We start from the raw sequence: 22083 nt of genomic DNA, 5'->3' as shown, positions 1-22083 counted from the left end.
TCTTTCACTTTTCACAGCTGTGGGTTACAGTTTGGGTTTTGTGGTTTTTGAGTTTGCTATTGCTGTTGTTGTTGCTGTTGCTGTTGTTGTTATTGGCACAACGCGACGAGTGGCAAACGTTTGTCGGGCAAGTGTTGAACACCAACTGAGATGGGGCGATTGGATGCCAGCCCGAAGCCGCTGCCAACAGCTGGCAGATGTGACCAACTCTGGGTGCTATAAACAAAGAGAGTGTGCGAGCGTGTGAGAGAATTTAAGGACAGCCTAAATGTATGCTATGATTTTTATTAATATACAAATTAAACAACAGTGACATGAGTTTGGGGCGCTCTGATTGCAAACTTAAAAGTTTACAACATTCTCGTGTCCTCTGTTGATCTTGTGGGCCATTCTGTTGTTGAAGTCCATTTTCGTTTAAAGAACTGTCCCAGTGGCTGCCTTTTATCTAGCGGAGCAAATCTTACATTTTCTTCAATTGCTGTCGCAGGCGTATTAGAGCTATTGTTCACATCTGCTCTTTCAGCAGTCTTATACGCTTGACAGGAGCAGGCCAGCAGCAAAAGTAATAAGCAGAATGCCGTTATATTGACAAAAAGCGGCTGCATGGCGTCTAGACAAAAATACGATAAACTTCAAAGTGTCTTCAGACTTTTATACGCACTGCAAATTAATTAAGCATTAAATTAGGTCAACTAACCGCAAATTAAAATCCGCTAATCGATGCTTGTGTTTTTTTAAAGCCTGCTAATAACTTTTATAAACAAGGCAGACCGCTACCGGGAAAGCAGATTAAACAAAACAACAGAGTTACGGACTTTATACAATATATAATTAGTGTCTATGGCATTCATTTCTTTACTTTAAGCGTTGTAGAGAAAACTAATTTAAAAATAGATGTATGTTAACACTCCTAATTAAATAAATCTATAAATAGACTTTAATTTCATTCATAGCAGCTTACTTCGATTTAAGCACAACAATGTTAAAGCTTACTCAGTCATTAGTTTAAATTGACAATGCGATATTAATTATTAATCAGAGAACATTTGTTGTGCAAGCAAAAATTATGTTTTATTTTTCGTTGAATAAATATTATTTTGCGCTAATTCACATAGATGCTTTTGGTGGTGAATCCGTGGTCCTTTTATTATTCTTATTGTTTCGCTTTCTTGCAATCCATTTTCTAATGGCTGAGCCCTTAAGCGTGGGTTTATTGCCCGACTTGGGGGCCTTAGTGCTCTTGCCAGTTGTGGGCGCTGTAGTTATTATAGGTGTCTTAGTTGTTGGGGTTGTTGTCGGTTTTGTTGGAATAATCTGTCTTAGATATTCCTCAGCTAAAACTTCCTCAGCTGAATCTGTGAGCACAACCGAATCAAAAGCTACATCATTGTCATCGCTTTGTTCTGCTGCTTCGCTGGGTGCAACTGGCATTTCGGGCATCTGCAGTGCGTTGGGTGCGATCGGGGGCATAAAGTAGGGTGGATAGACAGGCATAGGATAGTAGTAGGGTATTGGCAAGCCATAGTGACAAGGATGATGATGATCATGCTGTGAACGCCTGTGTGGCTTTGTAGTTTTGTCAGCTATTGAGGCGGCTTCTGTTGCATTGGCAGTCTCATCTAATTGCTCGGACTCTTGTTCATACTGTTCAGTTAAAGGCGCCAAAGGCTCTGCTGTCGTATCCTGAGCGATGTATGCTGCGCTTGTCCACGCAGCACAAAGCAGCAGCAAGCAAACTATAAAGCAAAAAGCTTAACAAATGAACTGTCAATCAATATGTTGCTATTATTACCTGTATATGTTATCTTCATTGTGTTGATAATAGAACTGAGTATCTATGGCAGAGTTCGGTTCTTATATATCGAAGCAAATAAATTCAGAATTTATTAATATGCTAATGCACACGCTTAAAGAAACAGAAACCCAGTGACCTATTTAAGTTTGCTAATTTAATTACGCTGATATGCTAAAATTTAGTTTCCCGCTAATTAAATTTGCGATTTATTGTATGTAATGTATCAATTGACGTTTACACTTGCAATTAAAACAGCAAGTTGTAACTTTATGCTGTCAATTAAGTTTTAATAAATTGCATTTGAAAACTCATTTAGTATTAAAACATATTTATATTTTCATGTCAAATTAAATTTCTCATGGTCTAGGAAATTCAAATTGAATTTATTTTAATATTGTGCTTATTTAAGCTTAGATACTGATTGCTTAGATTGGCGCGCAATTAAATGAATTGATTAAATGCAAGCTTGTGTTATCGCTAATCAACCTTAAGTAAATTTAGTTTGAACCGTTGCTGCGGCGGTTGCTCTGATAAATAAATAAATAAATAAAAAAACAGTTTGTATGTATGAAAAATAGTTATCATTGATGAGCCTGTTCAATTGTTGTTATAAGTATATATTTTTATTAGTTAAACATCTAACAAATGTTGGGGACTAAACTTGCAACTGTAACTTTTAAGGTAAAGTCGTGCCACAATTACAGAATAGATACATTAAAACGTTTTATTAATCTTATAAACAAATGCGCCAAACTACGCTCTCTAGTTGGACTTGGGCGTTTTACCAACATATTTTTTGGTGGGCGGTGTACGAATGTTTAGAAGGTGTTTTGATTTTGCCATGTGTAGACAGCACAATGTGCCTTGTGGACACTCAACTTCAGATTCGATTTCTATGTTGCAATACTTAAGGCATGTCCCCAGCTCATCGCATTCTAAACACGCAAAGAGCAAGAGTTAGTTGCAGCTGCTTGCTTGCGCTTGGCTTAAACTTACTTTGATTTTTTACAGCCAGATGGATACTAAATAAACAGCACAGTATCAGAAACCTCAACATGCTGTTGGCAAGTGCAGACTGCCAATAGAAAATTTCCATTACGGCTTGCTTCACACCAGGCTGCATGCTTTTTATCAATTAGCCATGCCCGTGCGTCAAATCTGCGTACAGTAGATTCTCCACAATAGAAACGAGGCGACAACTTTGTTTTGCTTGCATTAAATATATTGTTATAAATACACAATAAATACATAATACTAATGAATGGATGGTAGATGGATTTATAATCTTTGCAGTTGACTAGGCTGCTGTAGGTCCATTGAGCGCGCATAGCCTCCGTATCCGTAGCCGCTGGCGCTGCCTCCTCCAGCGGCGCCAGCAAAGTGCGCGCTGTGACCATGTCCATCTTCATGGCTTACCGAATGTGAGTGGCTGGATGTGTAGATGGGCTTGGCGACAATTTCGTAAGTGGTCGACTTGCCGCCGCCGGCCAAACCCTTTAGACCAAGTACGCCGGACAGCGTTAATGCCATTAGGGCAGTCATTAGCGCCTTTCCGGCCATCAAAGCAATGGCGCCCATGCCCATGGCCATCATCATGCCCTTCATCATGACACCGGCTGCCACCAGCGCCTCCATGCCGCCCTTCTTGCCAAACTTGTGCTTGCGTCCCTCCTCCAGACTCTTGTCGTCCATCAGGCGAAAGCGCAGAAAGCGCGTCTTTAACATATTCTGCAGCTTGGCCAAGATGTAGCCGTTGAGGCGCGTATTGGGATCACTGGGATAGCTGCGAGCCACCTCTGTTGGCATAAGTGTATATCAATATGTAAGACATTGAGACAATTGGATTAATTCTTTCCGACTTACCCGCCATCAGCTCTGAAGTCTTGAGCTCTGTGGCATTCTCATCCTTAACCACACTGACGCCGGGCAGCACATTCAGCACCCGCTGCTCGGCCAGGCGCTCCATAATCTTTACAAACTCAAGTTTCAAGCACATCCAACTAAACATTGATGTCTCGCACTCAAGCTGCGCGCTGACCTTCTGTGCGGGCGCCTGCAAAGTCTCAATTTGTATTGGCGCCGGCTCAGTGGGCTGCACGCTGGCCGCCTGGGCATATTTGCAGAGGAAACAGAACCAGAGCAAGTAGAACAGATATTCCAGTGTCTTGAGCAGCAGCATGTTGTAAGTACGTCTAATGCTTTGGCTAACTTTGGTGGCACTGCAGCAGACAATTTTTATGGCTTTTACTTTTATACCCATTTACCTTTCACTACGCAGAGCCGCCAGAAAAGTCTTTTGGGCTTTACTTAATGTTGTAGTTGTTGCTATTGCTGCTTTGACTTTTTCTAATTACCCAACGATTTGTGGTCGAAATTCTTCCCAGCGCCGCTCGACTGCGTTCAACTGGCCAAATGGGCGGCACTTTCGCTTTCCTCTCTATGCCAAGGGCCTCTGAACGCCGCGCCGCTCGGTGTAGCGTATCGTGAGGCTAATTTTGTCACCAAGACTCTTCCACTAAACAAATTCTCTGAGCCAAAAAATCAGAGAAATACTTACAAAAAAAAAAAAAAGAAAATGAAGTGAATTCGCAGACGGCATAATTACCAGCCAGATAAAAGTCGCGTGCCCTCAACATGCAACAATTAATTCATGGCTATGTGAAGTCGTCTGCGTATTTTTTATCTGATTCTCAATGTCCAACATAAATATTTTTGCTGTAATGCATATTTCATATTAATTAGGTTTCACTTTCCTTTGAGTCAATTAACTAGTACATTTAGGCCTGATTAAAATATAATATATATATATAGTTTAGTTTATTGACCTTTCTTTTAAATTCTGCATTAAACTAAGCAAACCCAAAACCATATTTGCGACTTTTATAATAATTTTCCTCATCTTCAAAGCAGTAGCAAAGTTGTTCATATATAAGTTCTTGATCATATCCATAATATCCATATCCTAAATAGAATAGAAATGTCTAAATAATTTTACTTTAACCATATTTCATATACATTAGTGTTAATTTTCCTGTGACTCAATTAACTAGCAAATTTAAGCCTGATGAAAATATAAGACTTATGTGTATTCAGTTATTCTTTTATTTTATTGGTATCTTGAAAATTTGCTATGTTAATTTCTTTAACATGTTGTAGAATGGGAACTTAATCTTCGCAGAAGCAAAAGTGTTTCCGACGAGATTGATCAAATCCACAAAATCCAGAACTCATTTTTCGTTGCCATATGCAAATCGAATTGCATTGCTCTGTAGAAACTTTACTTTTTGTGTAGCCGCTCTCGCTGCAAAGTTGGTTAATAAAACGACCCCCTGCTGATGCTTGACTGAAAAAACATGCAACAAGCGCACAGCTAAATAGAAAATACAGCAACTAAAGGAGAAAAGCCAACTTAGTTTAGATAATGTATAGGTGTTGTAATCACTTGCCTTCATTATTGTTTAGTTAGATTTCAATTTTATGAAGAACGTTTTGTTTTTGCTGTTGCTTGTTGTCAAATATATTTAAGACTAGATAATTCTATGCTTTACAAGGCCTTTTTATACATACGTTCATACTGTAAATATAATCTACGACTTTTCGGAAACATTGATAATATTATGTATTGCTTTAAGAAGTGTGCTTCGTATATTTAAGATTAAGATTAGAAAGAGTCAATGCTAAGTAAACTAACAATTAAAACAAAAGATAAGCAGCACGTGCTCATGAAAATTTGAACTTTTGCCGTGGAACCTACATTTGTCAGCATATGTTTTTATCTTTTCTATTCAATTGCTAAAATATAATGAAATAAAGGTCAAGCGAGTCACTTGATTTACTTTTACAATAAATTTTAAATACATAAAAACATATTCATATCATTAACATTGTGATTTGTGTTAGATTTACTCTCCATTGGCTTCATTTAAAGCATATGTATATAAATATATACAATAAATGTTACAGCTGATAAGAACAGAAAGTGACTCCCATTATCATTGTACCAAATTTGGCTTGTATATATTCAAATTACCAATTTACTTATTTGTTTTGAAAATTTCCTGCCTCCCGCTACAAAAATTTAAATAGATGAAATATATATAAGGTTTGCGCCTTAATTGTGTGCAGAATTTATTAACTTATTCTTTTTCTTGACAGAAGACAGCAAGCAACAAATTAAATTACACTCATTTCTCAGATATCTTTAGTGTCCAGTGCATTTACAAACCCAATCGTTACTAGGGGGGTCAAATTCGCAATCTCCAGAACCTTTGTTCTGATGTTTGCACGTTTGATCGCAGTTATGTTTAGAATCTCCTGTACTTATGTAGCCGTTATTTTTGCAAATTTCGTTGTCCTCGCATTTGCAAAGGTTTTTTCCGCTTGTTTTATTAAATTCACAATGTCCATAAACACTTCCACGGTCTAGACATATATAATGGCAATGCCTTGAAGATTTTGTTGTATTTGTGCCTTCATCGGTGCAAGGCATATTAATAAATTGACCGAGTACTGCTGAAGCTTGACTGACATAGCATGTAATAAGCGCAAAGGTAAGCAGAATAGTCAAAAACTGAAGTCAAAAACTTAGTTTAGAAAATGAATAGATGTTGTAGTTACTTGCCTTCATTATATTTTAGTTAGATTTCAATTTTATGAAGAACTTTTTTGTATTGCTGTTGCTTGCTGTCAAATATATTTAAGACTAAATAATTCTATGCTTTGCTGAGCATTTTTTCGCATACGATCGACCTCTTGGCAAGATTGATAACATTATGTATTGCTTTGAGAAGTGTGCGTCGTATTAAAGATTGAGATTAAAAAGAGGCAATGCTGAACATACTAACAATTAATACAAAACTTAAGCAGCACATGCTCATGAAAATTTGTACTTTTTCCATGAGCCCATACTTGTCAGCATATTTTTTTATCTTTTCTATTCAATTGCTAAAATGTAATGAAATAAAGACCAAACGAGTCACTTGATTTACTTGTACAATAAATTTTAAATATACATAGTTTAAAGCATATGTAATAAATATTTACACTCACTGAAGTTCATCAGTCGATAATACCAAATTTGGTTTGTAAATATTACTGTTACCAATTTATCAATTTGTTTTCATATTTTCCTGCCTCTCCTACCACGAAAAATGATTTACTCAAGTATTTGCTTGTTGTGTGCAGATTTAATAATTTATTATTAATATATTAACAACAAATTAATATACACTCGTTTCTTTAGTTTCCACTGCATCTACAAAACCAGTCTCTGCGACTGCGATCATATTCACAGTCTCCAGTACCTTCGCCTAAATCTTTGCACATTTTATTGCATCTGTCTGGAGAGGCTCTTGTGCGTGTGTAGCCGTCTTTGTTGCATAGTTGCATAAGAAATCCATCACCGAAAGCTTGGCTAACAAGGCATCCAATTAGGACACAGGCAAAAATAAATGATAATAGCTAAAGGATAAAAGTTAGCTTAGATTTCAACAAACAGAGCTATTCTGATCACTTGCCTTCATTGCTTTTCAATTATATTTACTACACAATTTTCCAGTTGATGTTGCTCGATGCAATATTATGTTAGAATTGCGTTTTTTAATTTTTTCGCAGCTTATATATATGCAAAATTTCCGACATGAACAAAGCCGATGATAACGACATTATTTAAAATGTTGATAACAATGATCGCATTGACAGATTCAGTTTGATTTGGAACTTATTAATTTATTATTTCTTTACCATTGCTATTAGTTTATATAAATAGCAAACAAGAAACAAATAAAAACGCATTTATTGTTTTCCTTCATTGAGGACTGCATAAGCAATACCAGTCTTGGCGCTCGTGATCATAGTCACAATCTCCAGGGATTTCGTCAAGGCTAAGGCAAAGCTTGTTGCATCTTTCTGGAGAAACTCTGTCGCCACTGCGACCGCGTATGTCGCATTTCTGCATAATAAATCCATAAGCGAATGCTTGGCTAACAAGGCAACCAATAAGGGCACAGGCAAACAATTGATAATAACTAAAGTATGAAAGGAAACTTAGATTTTGACAAATAGTTCTTGGGATCACTTGCTTTTCAATTAAATTCACTTCACAGTTGTATAGTTGCTTATTGGAAGGTAATTTGATGATTTGCAATTGCGGTGCTTATATGTGTATTTTTTTTCTATTATTTTTTATTAGTTTCCCAGTATGAGCAAAATTAGTTGATGATAACGACATTAATTACAATATTGATAACAAAGATCATGTTAACAGATTAAGATTGATTGGGAATTTCACATCTGTTTCATTTCCTCGCATTGTGATTGAATTGACCTATGCATTGAGACAATATATAAAAAGTTGTCTATCTTGCAATTATTCAATGATGAACACATATTTTCTGATTTTCATGAATCGTTTTTATTCAATTGCTATAAATTATTCAAATAAATACTTAGTAAGTAAACACTTTAGCAGACAGAAGATGATTATCTTCTTCTTTTTCGTTAAAGATTTCAAATATTCAATTTTTAAAGTTGTGCATTGTTTGCTTTTCAGAAAACCTGAGCTGTTTGTTTGTTGATGTAATAAATATTTGATGCAAGTGTTGTGAATGAGGTTTGGTCCGTGTGCATTGTCCTGAGCTAGCCAAGTCGGTGAAGAGTTCATGTTCTTCTGTTTCTCGTTTTTTTTCATTTTTTTTTTTTGAGCTTTTTGGTATGTTGCAGCTAACTAACTAAGTACAACTAAAGGATTATTGACTACAGCGCTAGAGCGAGAATTAGCCGATAAGTCTCATGGGGGGAAAAGGAAAGTGAAGAGGAGAGGAAAGTGCAATGGGAGAAAGGAAGAAAGCATAGCGAGCGGAGAGCAGAAAAAAGCTTTTTATGGCAGCTTAGAAGGGCTGAGCCAGACCGTAATGGTTGTAGGCCAGATCGGCGGCGCTAGCCTGACCGTTGCGGTTCCAGTCGGAGTGCACAATCTCGGCGTTCAATGGGCTGCCAGTGATGTAGGCAGTGGTAATGTGATCCTTCTTCTTGGCCAACAGATCCTTGAAGAAGGTGGCACCTGCAAGAAATTCAAAGCCTTAGGCATGTTGCTTGTGGCTTCAGTCTGATTAGTTGCTTACCAGCCAGAATGAGAGCGAGGAAGGAGATGGCCAGAGCCTTGAGCGAGATGAACTTGATGATGGTGAACATAACCTTGATGACAACAGCCTTCTTAAGCTTCAAAGCCAACAGCAGTGGCAACAGCATCTTCTTCATGCGCTTGCTGCGTGGTTCTGTTAAAACGTACGAAAGTATTTAAGAGTTTGTACTAAAAGTAGGCTAAGCCCAGTCGCTGACATGACGAAATTTTCTGCAGCCGCAAAGTATACAGCAGCAAGAATGTCAAGCTGGCAGCTGGCAGCGTGCCACACGCTGCGTATACGCAATTATTCAGCAGGTGAGCTGTCAATTGCAGACGGGTGTGGCCGCCGGCTTAGGTGAAAGTTGTGCGCCAAACAACGACGCTGACTCACCCTCCATGGCACGTCCGGTGTAGGCATTCTCGGCGTTCTCATCTTGCTCCTCGCCGGAGAACGAGAGATTGAGCTCGTGGGTTTCCAGATAGCGCTCGGCACGATCCTCAAACGACTCAACGGCCTTGGCGGCCCCAAAGCTGCGACCGGTCTCGACGCGATCAATGCGCAGTCCACCGAACAGCGAGACGGAGTCCTCGTTATCCAGTTTGTTCAGCATGTTGACTAAATCCTTTTCGCTGCTATCCTGCGAGGGCAGCGCAAAGGCGCCGCACACAAAGCTTGCCACAAGCACAACACAAACGAATTTCGCGCACATTTTGTTAATCACTTTTTGTGGTTTTATTCACACGAGGGGGTAATTGGCTTTAGTTTTTATAGTCCTTTGGCACAGCGTTAAGCTCGCACTGCTGTTGGCTTTGTGAATGGAAATTGCTTTGTGATTAATTGAACGCAATGCTCTGTAGTTTTATACCTTTCTTTCGATGCGTACGCGTGCCATGTGGACACCCTGAAGCGACGCTGTGCCCAAGTTTGAGCGGCTAGAAATCCAGCTTTGGCCAAATAACAAAAACACTAAAGAGCGTTGCAACAACAAACAATTTATGCAAATTTTATGCACACACACACACACAGAGCGGCCTGGCCGATTGTCGTATGGGCCAAACAAACTTGACCATATTTCCATGCACGTCCCACGTACCACGTCCAAACGAAAGGGAAGTCGCGCCTCAATGCGCTTCAAGCTTCAAGCTTGCGTATGATATTTTGTATATAATTTTATATAAGCAAGTGGCCCAAATTTCTGGACTGGGCTGGCTATACCGTTAGCTATGCGTAATTGGCATGCAACAACTACAAAGCTCAACCTGGGCAGAGAACGTGACTTTATTTGCTTATGAAGTTTGACTGTGCCAGATTCTTGCTTGGGGGGGAGGCGGCAGCTCTTTGGGCTCTCTTTCTCTCATTGGATTTCATTAAAGCGATTATTAGTTGACAAATGTTGAGCATACTACGTGCATATTTGGTATGCCATAGCCATGGTGACTTAATGCGCGCTTTGGCCCAGTTAGCAAGACAAGCTACAACAGCAACAGCAACAGCAACAATAACAAAAGCTTTCGACGCTTTCGATTTCATTCTCATTTCGTCAGGTGTGTGTTTCTGTGTGTGCGTGTGCGTTTTCTATTTCAATTTGCTTCTAAATCTTTTATTTAAATCTGCACAAAAGAAAGCTAAATTGTACTCATACGCGTACTCACATTTTATTTGCGCTTCGATCGCCAGCCAGAGTGACATTTGGCGTTTTATGAGCATAAGTAGAAAGTTTCTGACTTCTATAGCATAAGCTGTGTGAACAATTAACATGCCAATGAAAACAAGCCCACGATGCGTAGCTATGTCAAGCCCAAAGGGGCGTGGCACTTAAACTGCATCTATTTAGGCATAGCAATTATACATAAGTTTACTCTTTGGCTTACCTTGTAGCTTGTTTGCCCGCCAACTTGTTCATAGAACAAAGTACGTAAACTTTTAATTGCCACTCAAACGAAAAGTTGGCTGTTGCATGTGTCGACTTGCCACATACTATAGTGTATAGTATATAGTTTGCTGGCTGGGAAAGTCTGCTCGCAGTTTATGAATTATGCAAAAAATGTGACAGAGTGCGAACTTATGGAAATAATCGTTGCTTCTTTTATTATCATAACAAACAAATTGAACTTGACTACGAACGGCATTGCCTGCCTGTCTGTGTGTATGAGTGTGTATTGTGTTTTTACAATAAATTAGTTAAATATGCTGCAGTTTTAACAACTCGAATAAATTACTACTAACTAGGTTCTCAAATTGAAGGCACATCGTTGGGTAAGAAGCCCAAATTGCTTATTGCTGCTGCTCCTGCTGCTGCTGACCAGCATAGGCGAGCTCTTGGCCATCAGCGCTGATGCTGCGAGCATAGGGATAGGCAGAGCTGGCGCCAGAGCTCCAGCCAGCGGTAGCGGGGGCGGACCAGGCGTTCGAGTTGTAGCCGCTGCCATAAGAGGCGCCACCAAGCTTGTTGCCAAAGCCGCCCAACAGACGCGAGCCGCCGACGAGTATGGCCAGGAAGAAAGCAATCTTGGCAACGATAACAGCCTTGAAGGTCAGCAGAGCGAGGAAGCCAAGCACCAAGGGAATAACCGCGAACAGCTTAGCGCCAATAGCCAGAGCCAGAGGACCAATCATCTTCTTGATCTTGCCACGACCTATATATGAAAATAAATGATTAGCGTTTATTGTATATATAAGTTTAATGTACTGTACCCTCATCCAGAGCGCGTGCCACCTGCTGTGTGGTCTCGGCTGGCAGCTTGAATTCCAGATTGTGGCTGCTGAGGAAATCGGTGGCGCTTGAGATGGCCAAGTCGACCAGACGGCCGCTGCGTTCCTCAGCATTCTGTGGCAGCTCAGCATAGATGTCCTGCTCACTCAGCGATTTGCCGCTGCGTTGCACTGGACTGGCAGGATCTCTGCAGATAAAAAAATCGAAACACAAATGCACAATTTAGAATTCGTCTAAGTCTTTGGCATGCCATTGGCATTGCAGTTTCACTTTTAAGCACTTTTCACACACCTCTGGAAGGTGACGCCATTGAGCAGCTCAATGTTGTTGCTCCTGGCTGCACGGTTGAGCGCAGTGATGCCCTTGACGGCCAGGCAGGTGGAGATGTCTTCGCTCTCGAGACAGGCGCCCAGATAGCGGGCAGCACGTCCGAGCGAGTTGTCACTTTCGATTTTGTTATCTTGCACGCTGGGAGCGGCCCAGGCGCAGCTGGCCAGCATTAGGCTCACACAGGCAATGGCGAACACTTTCATTTTGTTTGGTTTAGTTTGATTTTTTGCGCGACGCGATTTGTAATCCTTGAGGGCTGCTGTTGCTGCGGCTGCTGCTGTTGAGCTCGGAGATGAATTTGATGTATGCGTCTCCGGACGTCAAGCCTTATATATTGGGCGACTTTGTGGCAGCTGCGCCGTCGCTGTCGCAGCGCATTACAAAACAATTTCCAAAAAAAAAAAAACAAAACAAAGCGTCGCAGTCGCAGTTGCTGTTGCCGACTGCGGAAGCTAGTTACCTACCCAAAAAAAAAATGTACAAAAAAAGCAATAAAGACGCAAAAAAGAGTAAGTCAAGTCGCTCTCACATGCATAAATATCTAGGGAACAACAATGGCAACGGGCTCAACACGAAAAAGAAATAAAGTCAACTTGTTTGTTAAGTGAATATGTTCATTTCTTGCTGTCCAACTCCGCTGCTGCCAGCGCTGACGTCGCGCGTCGCTGCCAGCGTCATCATCCGTCAACATCAAGTTGAAGCCCTCAGCGCTCAAAGAGCGAGAGCGACAGCGAAAGAGCGAAGAGCTTCCAGTGGAAGTTGAAGTTGAAGAGCAAGAGCGCGTTCGAGTTCGCGTCTCTGTGGCTGCGTAATGCAAACAATTGGCATCATTGGCTGTAGGCCCATGGCTGGAGCATGGGTAATTACCAGTAATGTTCAATATATCGATACACGCCCTAACTGCTGTTGTTTACCCTCAAGTCTCAGAGCCTACTTTCATTCGAATCTCTCGCAATCGCAATATTTGCTAATTTATTGATCCGCTTGCTGGCCTCAGATTTATAAATACGTCGCTTACGCCGAAATGGGTCAGCAGTGTGTGTGTGTGTGTGTGCTTAACTACATAACGAAATAGCATTTAGCACTTTCGAGTGCGAGTACGAAAGCGACTGCAAAGCTGATTTAAGCTCAAGCCAAGCAAAGGCCAAATTCATCAGCCAAACATTTCTCACGTGCTTTGCTTTATTTCTGCATATTTAGTTGCATGCCATAAAAATAGAAATACCACAACAATTTGTATATTTACGATTGGCCCCAAGCTTGTTAAACGCAAACGAAATATAATAAAATCAACAAGACAGCAACTCACTTTCATTTATATTACAACAAAATGTGACACTAAACGCTGTCCTCATTGTTGATCTGGCTTTTGAGCCCACAACATAATGCCGGGCGTCGGCTTGTCACACGCTGCGTATGAGTGACGCGCCTTTATTTTCGGTTATTGTTTTAGCGCTGCCGCTGCTGCTGCTGCTGCCTAAGCCCACAGCAACGCGAGATAAAAAAGAAAGTGCGCCACAGCCATACATAACATAACTGGCATACCAAAGGGCCCCCAAAAAATGATTCACTTGCTGCGCTAATTTGCATTGCGGATCGTCGGCAACGTCGGCAACGTTGCAAGTCAGTTCAGCAGCAAAAAAAAAATCAACTTAACGAATACATATCATCAGGTTGGCCCATTCATGCAGCGATGTTGATCATGCTCATGATGAGCTTGATAATGATTTACGAGCGGTCTGCAAACTGACGCACGTGGTCCAGTTTTTTCTCTGTGTGTGTGTGTCGGAAATTCATTCATTGACATCGTTAGCAACAGAGCAAAGGCAGCGGCCCAAGTGAAAGTTATGTAACTTTCGTAGTGGATTTTGCAATGCACTGAAACCTGCTTTTGCCGGTTTCTGCAACGGCAACAACAACAACAGCAAAATGAGTAACAAAAACTTAATCGCAGAGCAATTGTCAAGTTAAATGTCAAATCAAATGAAATTTCTATATGCCAATCATAAATAATTTCTCTTTTCATTTATAACAAACCAACTGTCACTCTAATGCGTTTCTGACAGCCACAGTCTGTGGCACTTGCCAAAATAAACTCGCACACACACACACACACACACGCACATTGGATATATAAAATCAATTAGCTTCATACATATATGTTTACTACTACATGCGTAAATTTATACTTTGTGCAATTTGTTGACTGGCATCACTCAATTAACCGCAACAAGTTGCCAAAAACGAATTGGTTCGAATACTTTCGTTGTTGTTGTTGTTGTGGGTGTGGCAGCTTGTCGATTATTTTTTTTCCAGCATGCAGTCGGCAATGCCATAACTCACAATTTATGACTGAGCAATTGACTTTTTAAATTAGCCAAGCGCAAGTTGGCCACATTGCGTGTTAGCAGGGAGTCAAGAGCGTGTGTTCTGCTGACCCATTTGCCATTTGTTGGCAAGCCAACAGCTAGAAAATGGCTGCTTGAAATGAAAGTGCTCGCTGTGGGTCTAAGAAGTTTTTTTATTTGATCATTAAAGTTGCATAACAAAATTGTTTAGTGTGTTGGTCCAGCATTTAGCTAAAAGGGTATGCATCACCCTTTCAGACCCCAAAGACAATAAGAAAACTGAAACAAAGTAGCCAATGGCAGCATAAGTGTATTTTGTACGTTTTTGGGTTAAACGCCAACAGGTGAAATTGATTTTCTTTTCGTTTGCGCAAATATGAAATGTCAATATTGTGCGTAGTCCGCTACGCTCGTTGCTGAGAAAGTGCAGCGCACGCCCAAGCCCAAAAAAATTGTAAAAAAAAAAAAACACTTCTGGCTGCTTTAGGGCTAAGGTCTATTTGCTGTTAAAATATTTATAGCCATTACATTGCGGCCACTTCAAACTCCAAACTCGAGACTTCAAAAGCTCAAACAAACGCAAACTCAAACTCAAATTCGTTGACATTTGACGGCGCGGCTGACATTGTGGCCAAAAAATGTTGTTAGCCAAACGTGAACGTTTCCTGCTGGCGAATCGATTAACTGTGCCTGTGGGAGCAGCACTTTCACACCAGGCCAGGCCAAGGGCTAGGGCCAACAGACAATGTTGGCGCTTTGTTTAACCCAAAAAAAAGCAAAAGACTTGAAAGAAAGTGAAATTGATGACACAAATGTTCAAACAACAAACACGTCATGTTTATGTTGCTGTTGTAGTTGTTGTTGTTGTCAATGTATTTGTGGTCTGCTGCTGTGTCTATGCTAAATGGTCTGGTTAAGTAATCTCGTGAGAGTCGCAAACATTGCGCAGTCATCGCAAGCGGCGGGCGTCAACAATGTTGAGAATGTTGTCAACTGAAAGAAAGACTGAGCAGCAGCTTCACTTTCAGGCCCAAAACACTTGAGCTTACTTTACTTAACGCTGGAAAGCACAAGGCGCCGCTTTGTGCTGTTGATCGATTCGCTAGATACGCGACTAGCAAGCAACAACAACCACAACAACAACACTGCAATTATATGTGTGTGCGTGTGTGTGAGTCTTGTTTACCATAAAGTGTGCGCCCTACAACTTTCACTTGCGTAGCCCTCAAAACAAAAGTTTATAACTTGATTGCTTCGCTCGACGGGCATTCTTATGTTGGGCTTAAAAGCCTCAGATACATATATGTCGAAGTTATATATATGCAGTCTAAGCAGTTTATTAGCTTGGGTCACAACTGACCACCCACGCTGCTAATGCACTAAAGACTGCATGCTAAAAATTTCTTTACATAAGCTAAGGTTTTTATAGCAACACACACGCTTGCGGAAGTTGTCGTATCATGAGCGTAGTCAGGTAAGGGCAAAGGGGGCATTAAAACAGTTAATAGGACAGTTTTTGACCAAGTTATGTTAAAATAATCTATGATGCCGACAAATTTGGTTTGGATTTTAAGCTTTGTTATGATCTAATTCAGCAAAATAAGATTCCATTTTAAGTATTTGTGATGTAAAAAATGACATTTAGTATAAATTTGTTTCTTTCAATGAGATTTAACCATGTCAAGAAAGTAAACAAACTAGACAAACTATTTGTGAAATATTAATCGGATGATTTTTGGGCAAGTTATGACTAAAAAGCTTGTGCTGCTGAATTTGTTTGTTTAAATTTCACACTTAGTTAAGCGCTGATCTCTAAGGTAGAGCCAGATTTAAATAAAAATGTTGCGAAATCATAACGTGCTTGCTGAGCCCCCTTGAAATCCACGCTGACTACGTGCATGCCTTTTGTCTTGGCCAGTGTCGCGCATGCGCAATAAACCGTTTTATGCATAACGGCTGTGTGCACGCATTGACGCATTGACGCATTGACTTTGGCTTCACGTAACATCATTTGCTTAGGCCGTTAGCTGCTCGCATGTGCTAATTAATTTGCTACGTTGTTGTTACGTTTGTTGTTATTTTATTTAACTATTGGCTAACACTAACACTTCGAGCTACGAGCAATGCGCATTGCTGAACTAGAGGAACGGCTTGTATACATCCTTGTTGGACACGCCCAGCGGTATGTAGTGTGGGCGTATGGGCAGCCAGCTGCTGCCGCTGGAAGACAAATCGCCGTGATAGGCTTTGAGCGAGGGCGCTGATGAATGAATAATTTCCAAGCGATCGCGTGCATGGCCAGCGGACATAATCGACTTCAAGGCCAAGAGGCCAGAGGCAGCCAACGCTATTTTGCCCATGACAAATGATGAGGCCGACAGCGCCGTTAGCCACTTCAAGATCAAGGGCAGCAAGATGACTTTGGCCAAGACCGCAGCGCCCAGCAGCGGGTAAAGCATCTTCAGCAACTTCTTCTGCTTGTGATGCTTGCCACGAGCTAAAGCGAGAGAGACAAAAGAGTGAGAGTTGTTATTAATGTAGCTATGAGCTATGCTCACCTTGGCTTGACCAGTTGTCCAGCAAGCTCAACACTTGTTCGCTGCTCAGCTCATCGTTAAGAAATTTGTACACTTGTCGCTCGGCATGAGTGAGCCACGCCCGCTGGCGACGCTCCAATTCAGCCTCGTCCTGCTCGACATCCTGCTCCACAGCAGCAACAATTGCGCCGCCCAGCTGCACTGCGGGTGGCAAGCCCTGTGGCAAGCTTTGTGCCAGCGCACAGGACACCAACAGAATGGCGAAAACGAAGAGCATTTTAGAGCTGCACGTTCTTTTCAATAGCGCACTTCTAATCAAACTGAGCAAGAGCTGCTGGCCAAATCATACAAGCACAAGCTTGGCTAACTTAGCTAACTAAGTGGCTCTTGGGTGGGAGAGTGCAGCGTTGCACTCGAATGCATCTAGACTGCTTGCTGGGACGCTGTTCTGCCACTTGACTGTGCGCGGCTAATAGCAGCACGCTTTTGTTCTATTATACACACAGACGCAGACACACAAGCACGCACACACACACACACACACACATTTATATTTATTGTATTATTATTATTTAGCGTTTTGCTTTTGGCTTTGTTCGGCTTTCGATTCAGTTTTACTTGAGCGTGAACACACACATTAAGTTTTCCCTACTTTAATAAACAGTTTACAGTTGTTGCTGCCACACACACACACACACACAACTGTTGTTGCTGCGCCACATATGGTAGCAGCAACAAGTAAAAACTCTATTATTGTTGGCAAGCATTTTACTTCAACACGTTGCGGTTCACTTGCCATTTTAGCTGAAAGCATTTTTCCATTTCTATAACACAAAGAAATGCCAGCAGCAAACGCGGGGAGTCTAAAGTTGCAAGTGCATGTGTGTGTGTGTGTGTGTGTGAATTTTAGTTATTACCCTTCGGTACTGCAGGTAGTAATTGGTGGTTTCATTAAAAAATAGAACTTAATTAATGCAAAGCCATTTCGTAGAAATACTTGCATTTCAGCTTAATGTTTTAGAATAAAAAAAGAAAGCTATTGCGTGTTGGTGAATTCTAATGATTGGTACTAAAGAAGGTGTGAATTGTTAATCTTACCAATTTTTAACCACTTAAGCTCACCAGCGAGACTGTAGGAAAGCGCTACGAAAAGTGTTTTATTTATTGCAGAAAAAACATGTTGGCAGTTTGTTATTTTACTTTAAAACTCATTAAATACGAGTTCGCAACTCATTATGAATTCGTAATGTTATATTAGTATATTTATTTGCAGCAATTAAATTACAATATTTAAATTAAATGATTAATGCATTACACACTCGCTCTGGCAGTTATATTTAAGTAGATTTTAAAACAGGCTTAAAGTTTCATAATCAAATTACTAGTGTCGTCGCCGCCGCCCACAAATATTTCAGATGTCAAACCGCATTGCAATTTAACTAATTAGTTATAAGGTAATTAGCACAGTTTCCAAATGTAATGCCAGCCAGCCAGTATTATAATTGAAGCCCAACTTATGTAGTTGCTCTAAAATTCACAAATATGCGCATACTGCTTGTCTGAGCGGTTTTCCAATGTCTTTTGATAACGCGCATTAATTAGTTTCGTAAAGAAATTATGCTGATAAGCAAAGCCAGCGGCAATGAATAATAATTATGCATGTATGTATGTTATGCTATGTTTATGTGAATTAACTTAGGGGCCCAGGCTTATGCAAATATCGAGTGAAATGTTAACTTGTTGCGTGGTTATGAATTAGTTAAGAGCAATGTCTACTCGAGCATAAAACCAAATGCACATGCGTCTCACGGAACTAAATGCTGACTGACAATGGCCCAAACAAACGTTTGGCTGTCGTCAGACCGTTGGCAAAACGTTAGCTGCCTGCCAATGAGCTATTTGGGCATCCGGTTGTTGCACATTACGCATACGTAACGCTAACAAATAATAATAAATAGACGATGTTATTTATATAAATATAATACTATGCTAAATGCAGAGCAATTGAATTTCGTTAACTTGGCCAACTTGATTTTAATCGCAGCGCTTAGCTTGGCAGCCACACCTTAATCACTTTAATGGACTGCTTGCTATCGCTCAAAGTTTTTTCAGTACAATGGCTTTGCTGCCATGCCCACCACCTGTGGATGTCTTGAGGCTCATTACGGCCGTAAATAGCGCAAAGAAGAAGCCTGCCAGGCCGGTGGTGCCCACCAGCAGTGTTAGGCCGCCAATGAGCACTGGTATGAGTGTTAGAAATTTTAGTTTATAGGCAATAAGCAGCGGGAAAAACAGTTTTTGTATTTTCTTTTTTAGCTTTTTCAGCTTGCGGCTCTCGGCAGTCAGCGCCAGACGACTGTAACGACCTTGAACTTCCTCTGATATGTTTTCTGTTGCTGTTGCTGTGGCTGCCAAAGTATTTTCATCGCTATCTGCAAAGTAGAATCGTGCCAGTTCAACAGTTAATTAAGTGTCCAGACCAATGATTGCGCTTAAAATAAAATGCGGTAGCAATAAATTTGCCACAGACACCACCCACCTGATGACAGTGAATGCTCATCGGGCACGCTGTCCAGGCTAATGAGACTACGCAGCGTGTCGCAGAAGCTGCGTACCTGCCCCAGTGCATGTTCGAATGGCGCCAACAAGGATGCGCCGCTCATGACTTTTTTATCTGCATTTGGAGTGGCAGTCCCAATGTTGTCGCTGTCACGTGTTTCCGGCTTGGCACGCATATTAGCTTCCGTTGCAAGCCTGAGAGCTCCCGCAGCCCGACCCATAGCTAGTAAATAGCTGCGCTGATCACTTTCACCTGGATTGCTTTGCAGCTGCTGGTAATTTCCTGCGGCATCGCCAGCACTATAGCGATGATTGTAGGCGTAGTAATTGACAGGAAGTCGTTGAGCCTGCTCCTGTTTCCGCTGCACCGATGTTGCTGCCGTCGCCTGTAGTATCAGCCAATTGTTGTGGCCCGCAAAAGGCTGCCAGGCATTGAGATTTACCTCCAGCGGTTGCGCTTGCCGCTGTGGCTGCTGTTGTGGTGCGGAAGCCGCAAGATTGAAGCGCGCATCGAGGCCATTTGCCTGGGCCTGCATTGTTAGCGTATAAATGATTAGCACAAACACTTGAAGTTGCCACATATTGTACAAAAGTCACAGACACACGCGCTCCGCACGCCACTTAGAATTGGACTGAGCTGTATTGAGCGTATTGAGATTTTGATAAACCAAATTCTAGCAACTCCAAACACACATTTTATTGCTGTCTTAGTTGAGCGATTTTACGGCCTTTCGCCGAAAGTGGCCGCGACCCACAGCTGCGTCTAGTCCACAGCTTGTTATTGCTGTTGCTGCTGCTCTTGGCGTTGACGACTTTTACGTTGCCACGAGGCAGCAGCGGCCGCAAGTACTGAAGCGTAGCACGCACAGCTTTTCGGTGGGCAAATTCTCTCACCTACTCTAATGCGGTTGTCATGGCAATATTAGTGAACAGCATAGCCAAATGTCAATTAGGTGCTGCACTCAATTTAGCGACGGCAGCAGCACACACCATTATTAGAAATTCACATTTGATCAGTCAAGCGTAATAGTTTTAATAAATATAATTTACAGTCTCTCTCTTTAGTTATAACTTATTAATATTGCCATATGCCTAGATAGTTTTGCTGGCAGGCAGCTTGCTTGCCAAAATTCAACTGCAACTTGCACTTGACTTGGGCATTCTATATATACAAAGTGTAAATATATACATAGTAGATTGCTGAGCTGTGGGAAAGTGTGCCTAATGTGCACTTGCCTAAAATATTGACGCACTTGGGGCGACGTGCGTGCTAATTGAGATTGCTGCACTTGCAACTTAATACAAGCTGCAACGAATTTTGCTGCAGCCGAGCGTAGCCAACGTCTGCCTGTGGCCCTATCTGACATTGTGATGGATAAACTGTCACTGTCACAGCTTGAATGCGTTATTAAATGCCGCCCCCCAAGCACTTAGCCTGCGCTCAGAGACCTCAAATGTCTAGCTACTTGATGAGTTGTTTAGTTTGCAGTTTGGCAACGTATGCAAATTTATGCTGCAGGTGTTGCAGCGAAAAACCCACATGACTTTTACATTGTAGCTACGAATTGTTATGCCTAATGCTGTAAGCTTAACGGCGTCATGCTAGTTGTATTATCATTGCCTACTTTCCAGCGCTGCAACGGCTCAGCAAATGATTTTTGTAGCAGACGCTCAGGCGCCTGTTTTATTGATTGTACTCAAGCTTATGCTTGTGTGTGTGTGAAGTTTGGTAATTGACTGTAGCCTGCGTTAAACTGAAATTGGCTATGAGCAGCATCAACACTGAGAGCGTAAGAGGACTTGATTTGATAAGTTAATTGATAGAGGCTTGTTAGCTTCAGTACTTAGAACTAGGCATCGTCATTTGCTGCTGCAAACCAGAAATGTGCTAAGCTCGGCTTAGTCACTCGTACTTAACATGGCTATAGTTTATTATATAACCAAGACTTTTTGGTCAACTCGTTTTGCGCTGTAGAACAACAAGGCAAAACATAATCATCACACATGCCTAATGTTCCCCATTAGTTATTTAATTTATATATTTACTTAATTTTTTATTACCTCACTGTTGCTGTTGTCAGATGCACATTTAAGTGTCAACACACGCCCCTCAAAATTCGAAGAAACTAAGAAAACAATAAAACCGGATTAAAAGTTGTAGCAAAATGTTTAGCCCACGCAGCTGGGCATTATGTTTGTATTTACAAATGAGTTTGCTTTTGATTTTTGATGTATTCAGAGCAAAAATTATATGTCAAAGCTCAATCAGTGAATTTGATTGTCTGTCCGTCCGTTCGATTGGTCTAGTGGGCAATACTATTACGTATTGTTTAAATCGTTTGTTTTAAATTGACAATAAGCAGATGTTAATAAATTCAATAAGAACTAGTTTAAACACATCGTATTAATGCAAATTTAAATTTATGTTTACGCCAACATCGAATTGACCAATATACAGCCGACAGAATACGATTGGACTGCCACAGAGGCCATCTTATCAATGTGTGTGTGTGTGTGTGTGTGTGGGTCTATCTCAACCTATTCAGGGACAGAGCTGGAGCAACGTCATAGTTGCTTAGCTAATTCGCTTTAGCAAAATTTAATTTATTTTAACTTGCTCACTATTGTGGTTGTTGTTGCTGCTGTCCACTTTTAATCAGTATTGCTCGTCTCTGTG

At 41.0% G+C, this 22083-nt stretch overlaps 5 protein-coding genes across 5 annotated transcripts; all 5 read right to left on the bottom strand.

Moving 5' to 3' along the window:
* Positions 1-3073: 3073 nt before the first annotated feature.
* On the bottom strand, positions 3074-3974 carry LOC108601457. The gene is made up of 2 exons (XM_017989355.1): positions 3659-3974; positions 3074-3591 (listed from the first exon to the last, which is right to left on the bottom strand). Exons 1-2 carry the CDS (start codon positions 3972-3974, stop codon positions 3074-3076), a joined length of 834 nt encoding a protein of 277 aa, XP_017844844.1.
* A 4635-nt stretch (positions 3975-8609) lies between these two features.
* Positions 8610-9637, bottom strand: LOC108603899. The gene is made up of 3 exons (XM_017993075.1): positions 9310-9637; positions 8917-9069; positions 8610-8855 (listed from the first exon to the last, which is right to left on the bottom strand). Exons 1-3 carry the CDS (start codon positions 9626-9628, stop codon positions 8683-8685), a joined length of 645 nt encoding a protein of 214 aa, XP_017848564.1. The 5' UTR covers positions 9629-9637; the 3' UTR covers positions 8610-8682.
* Positions 9638-11062: 1425 nt separating this feature from the next.
* LOC108603896 lies at positions 11063-12191 on the bottom strand. The gene is made up of 3 exons (XM_017993071.1): positions 11924-12191; positions 11614-11819; positions 11063-11555 (listed from the first exon to the last, which is right to left on the bottom strand). Exons 1-3 carry the CDS (start codon positions 12163-12165, stop codon positions 11194-11196), a joined length of 810 nt encoding a protein of 269 aa, XP_017848560.1. The 5' UTR covers positions 12166-12191; the 3' UTR covers positions 11063-11193.
* A 4181-nt stretch (positions 12192-16372) lies between these two features.
* Positions 16373-17308, bottom strand: LOC108603897. The gene is made up of 2 exons (XM_017993072.1): positions 16869-17308; positions 16373-16807 (listed from the first exon to the last, which is right to left on the bottom strand). The coding sequence occupies exons 1-2, from the start codon at positions 17122-17124 to the stop codon at positions 16449-16451; spliced, it is 615 nt and encodes a 204-aa protein (XP_017848561.1). The 5' UTR covers positions 17125-17308; the 3' UTR covers positions 16373-16448.
* A 1636-nt stretch (positions 17309-18944) lies between these two features.
* On the bottom strand, positions 18945-19942 carry LOC108601458. Its single transcript, XM_017989356.1, has 2 exons — positions 19387-19942; positions 18945-19279 (listed from the first exon to the last, which is right to left on the bottom strand). The coding sequence occupies exons 1-2, from the start codon at positions 19940-19942 to the stop codon at positions 18945-18947; spliced, it is 891 nt and encodes a 296-aa protein (XP_017844845.1).
* Between the last annotated feature and the right edge of the window lie 2141 nt (positions 19943-22083).

The sequence above is a fragment of the Drosophila busckii genome, chromosome 3R (genome assembly GCF_011750605.1).
Source record: "Drosophila busckii strain San Diego stock center, stock number 13000-0081.31 chromosome 3R, ASM1175060v1, whole genome shotgun sequence".
Taxonomy (NCBI): Eukaryota; Metazoa; Arthropoda; class Insecta; order Diptera; family Drosophilidae; genus Drosophila; species Drosophila busckii.
This window is presented reverse-complemented; position numbering and strand designations above follow the sequence as displayed.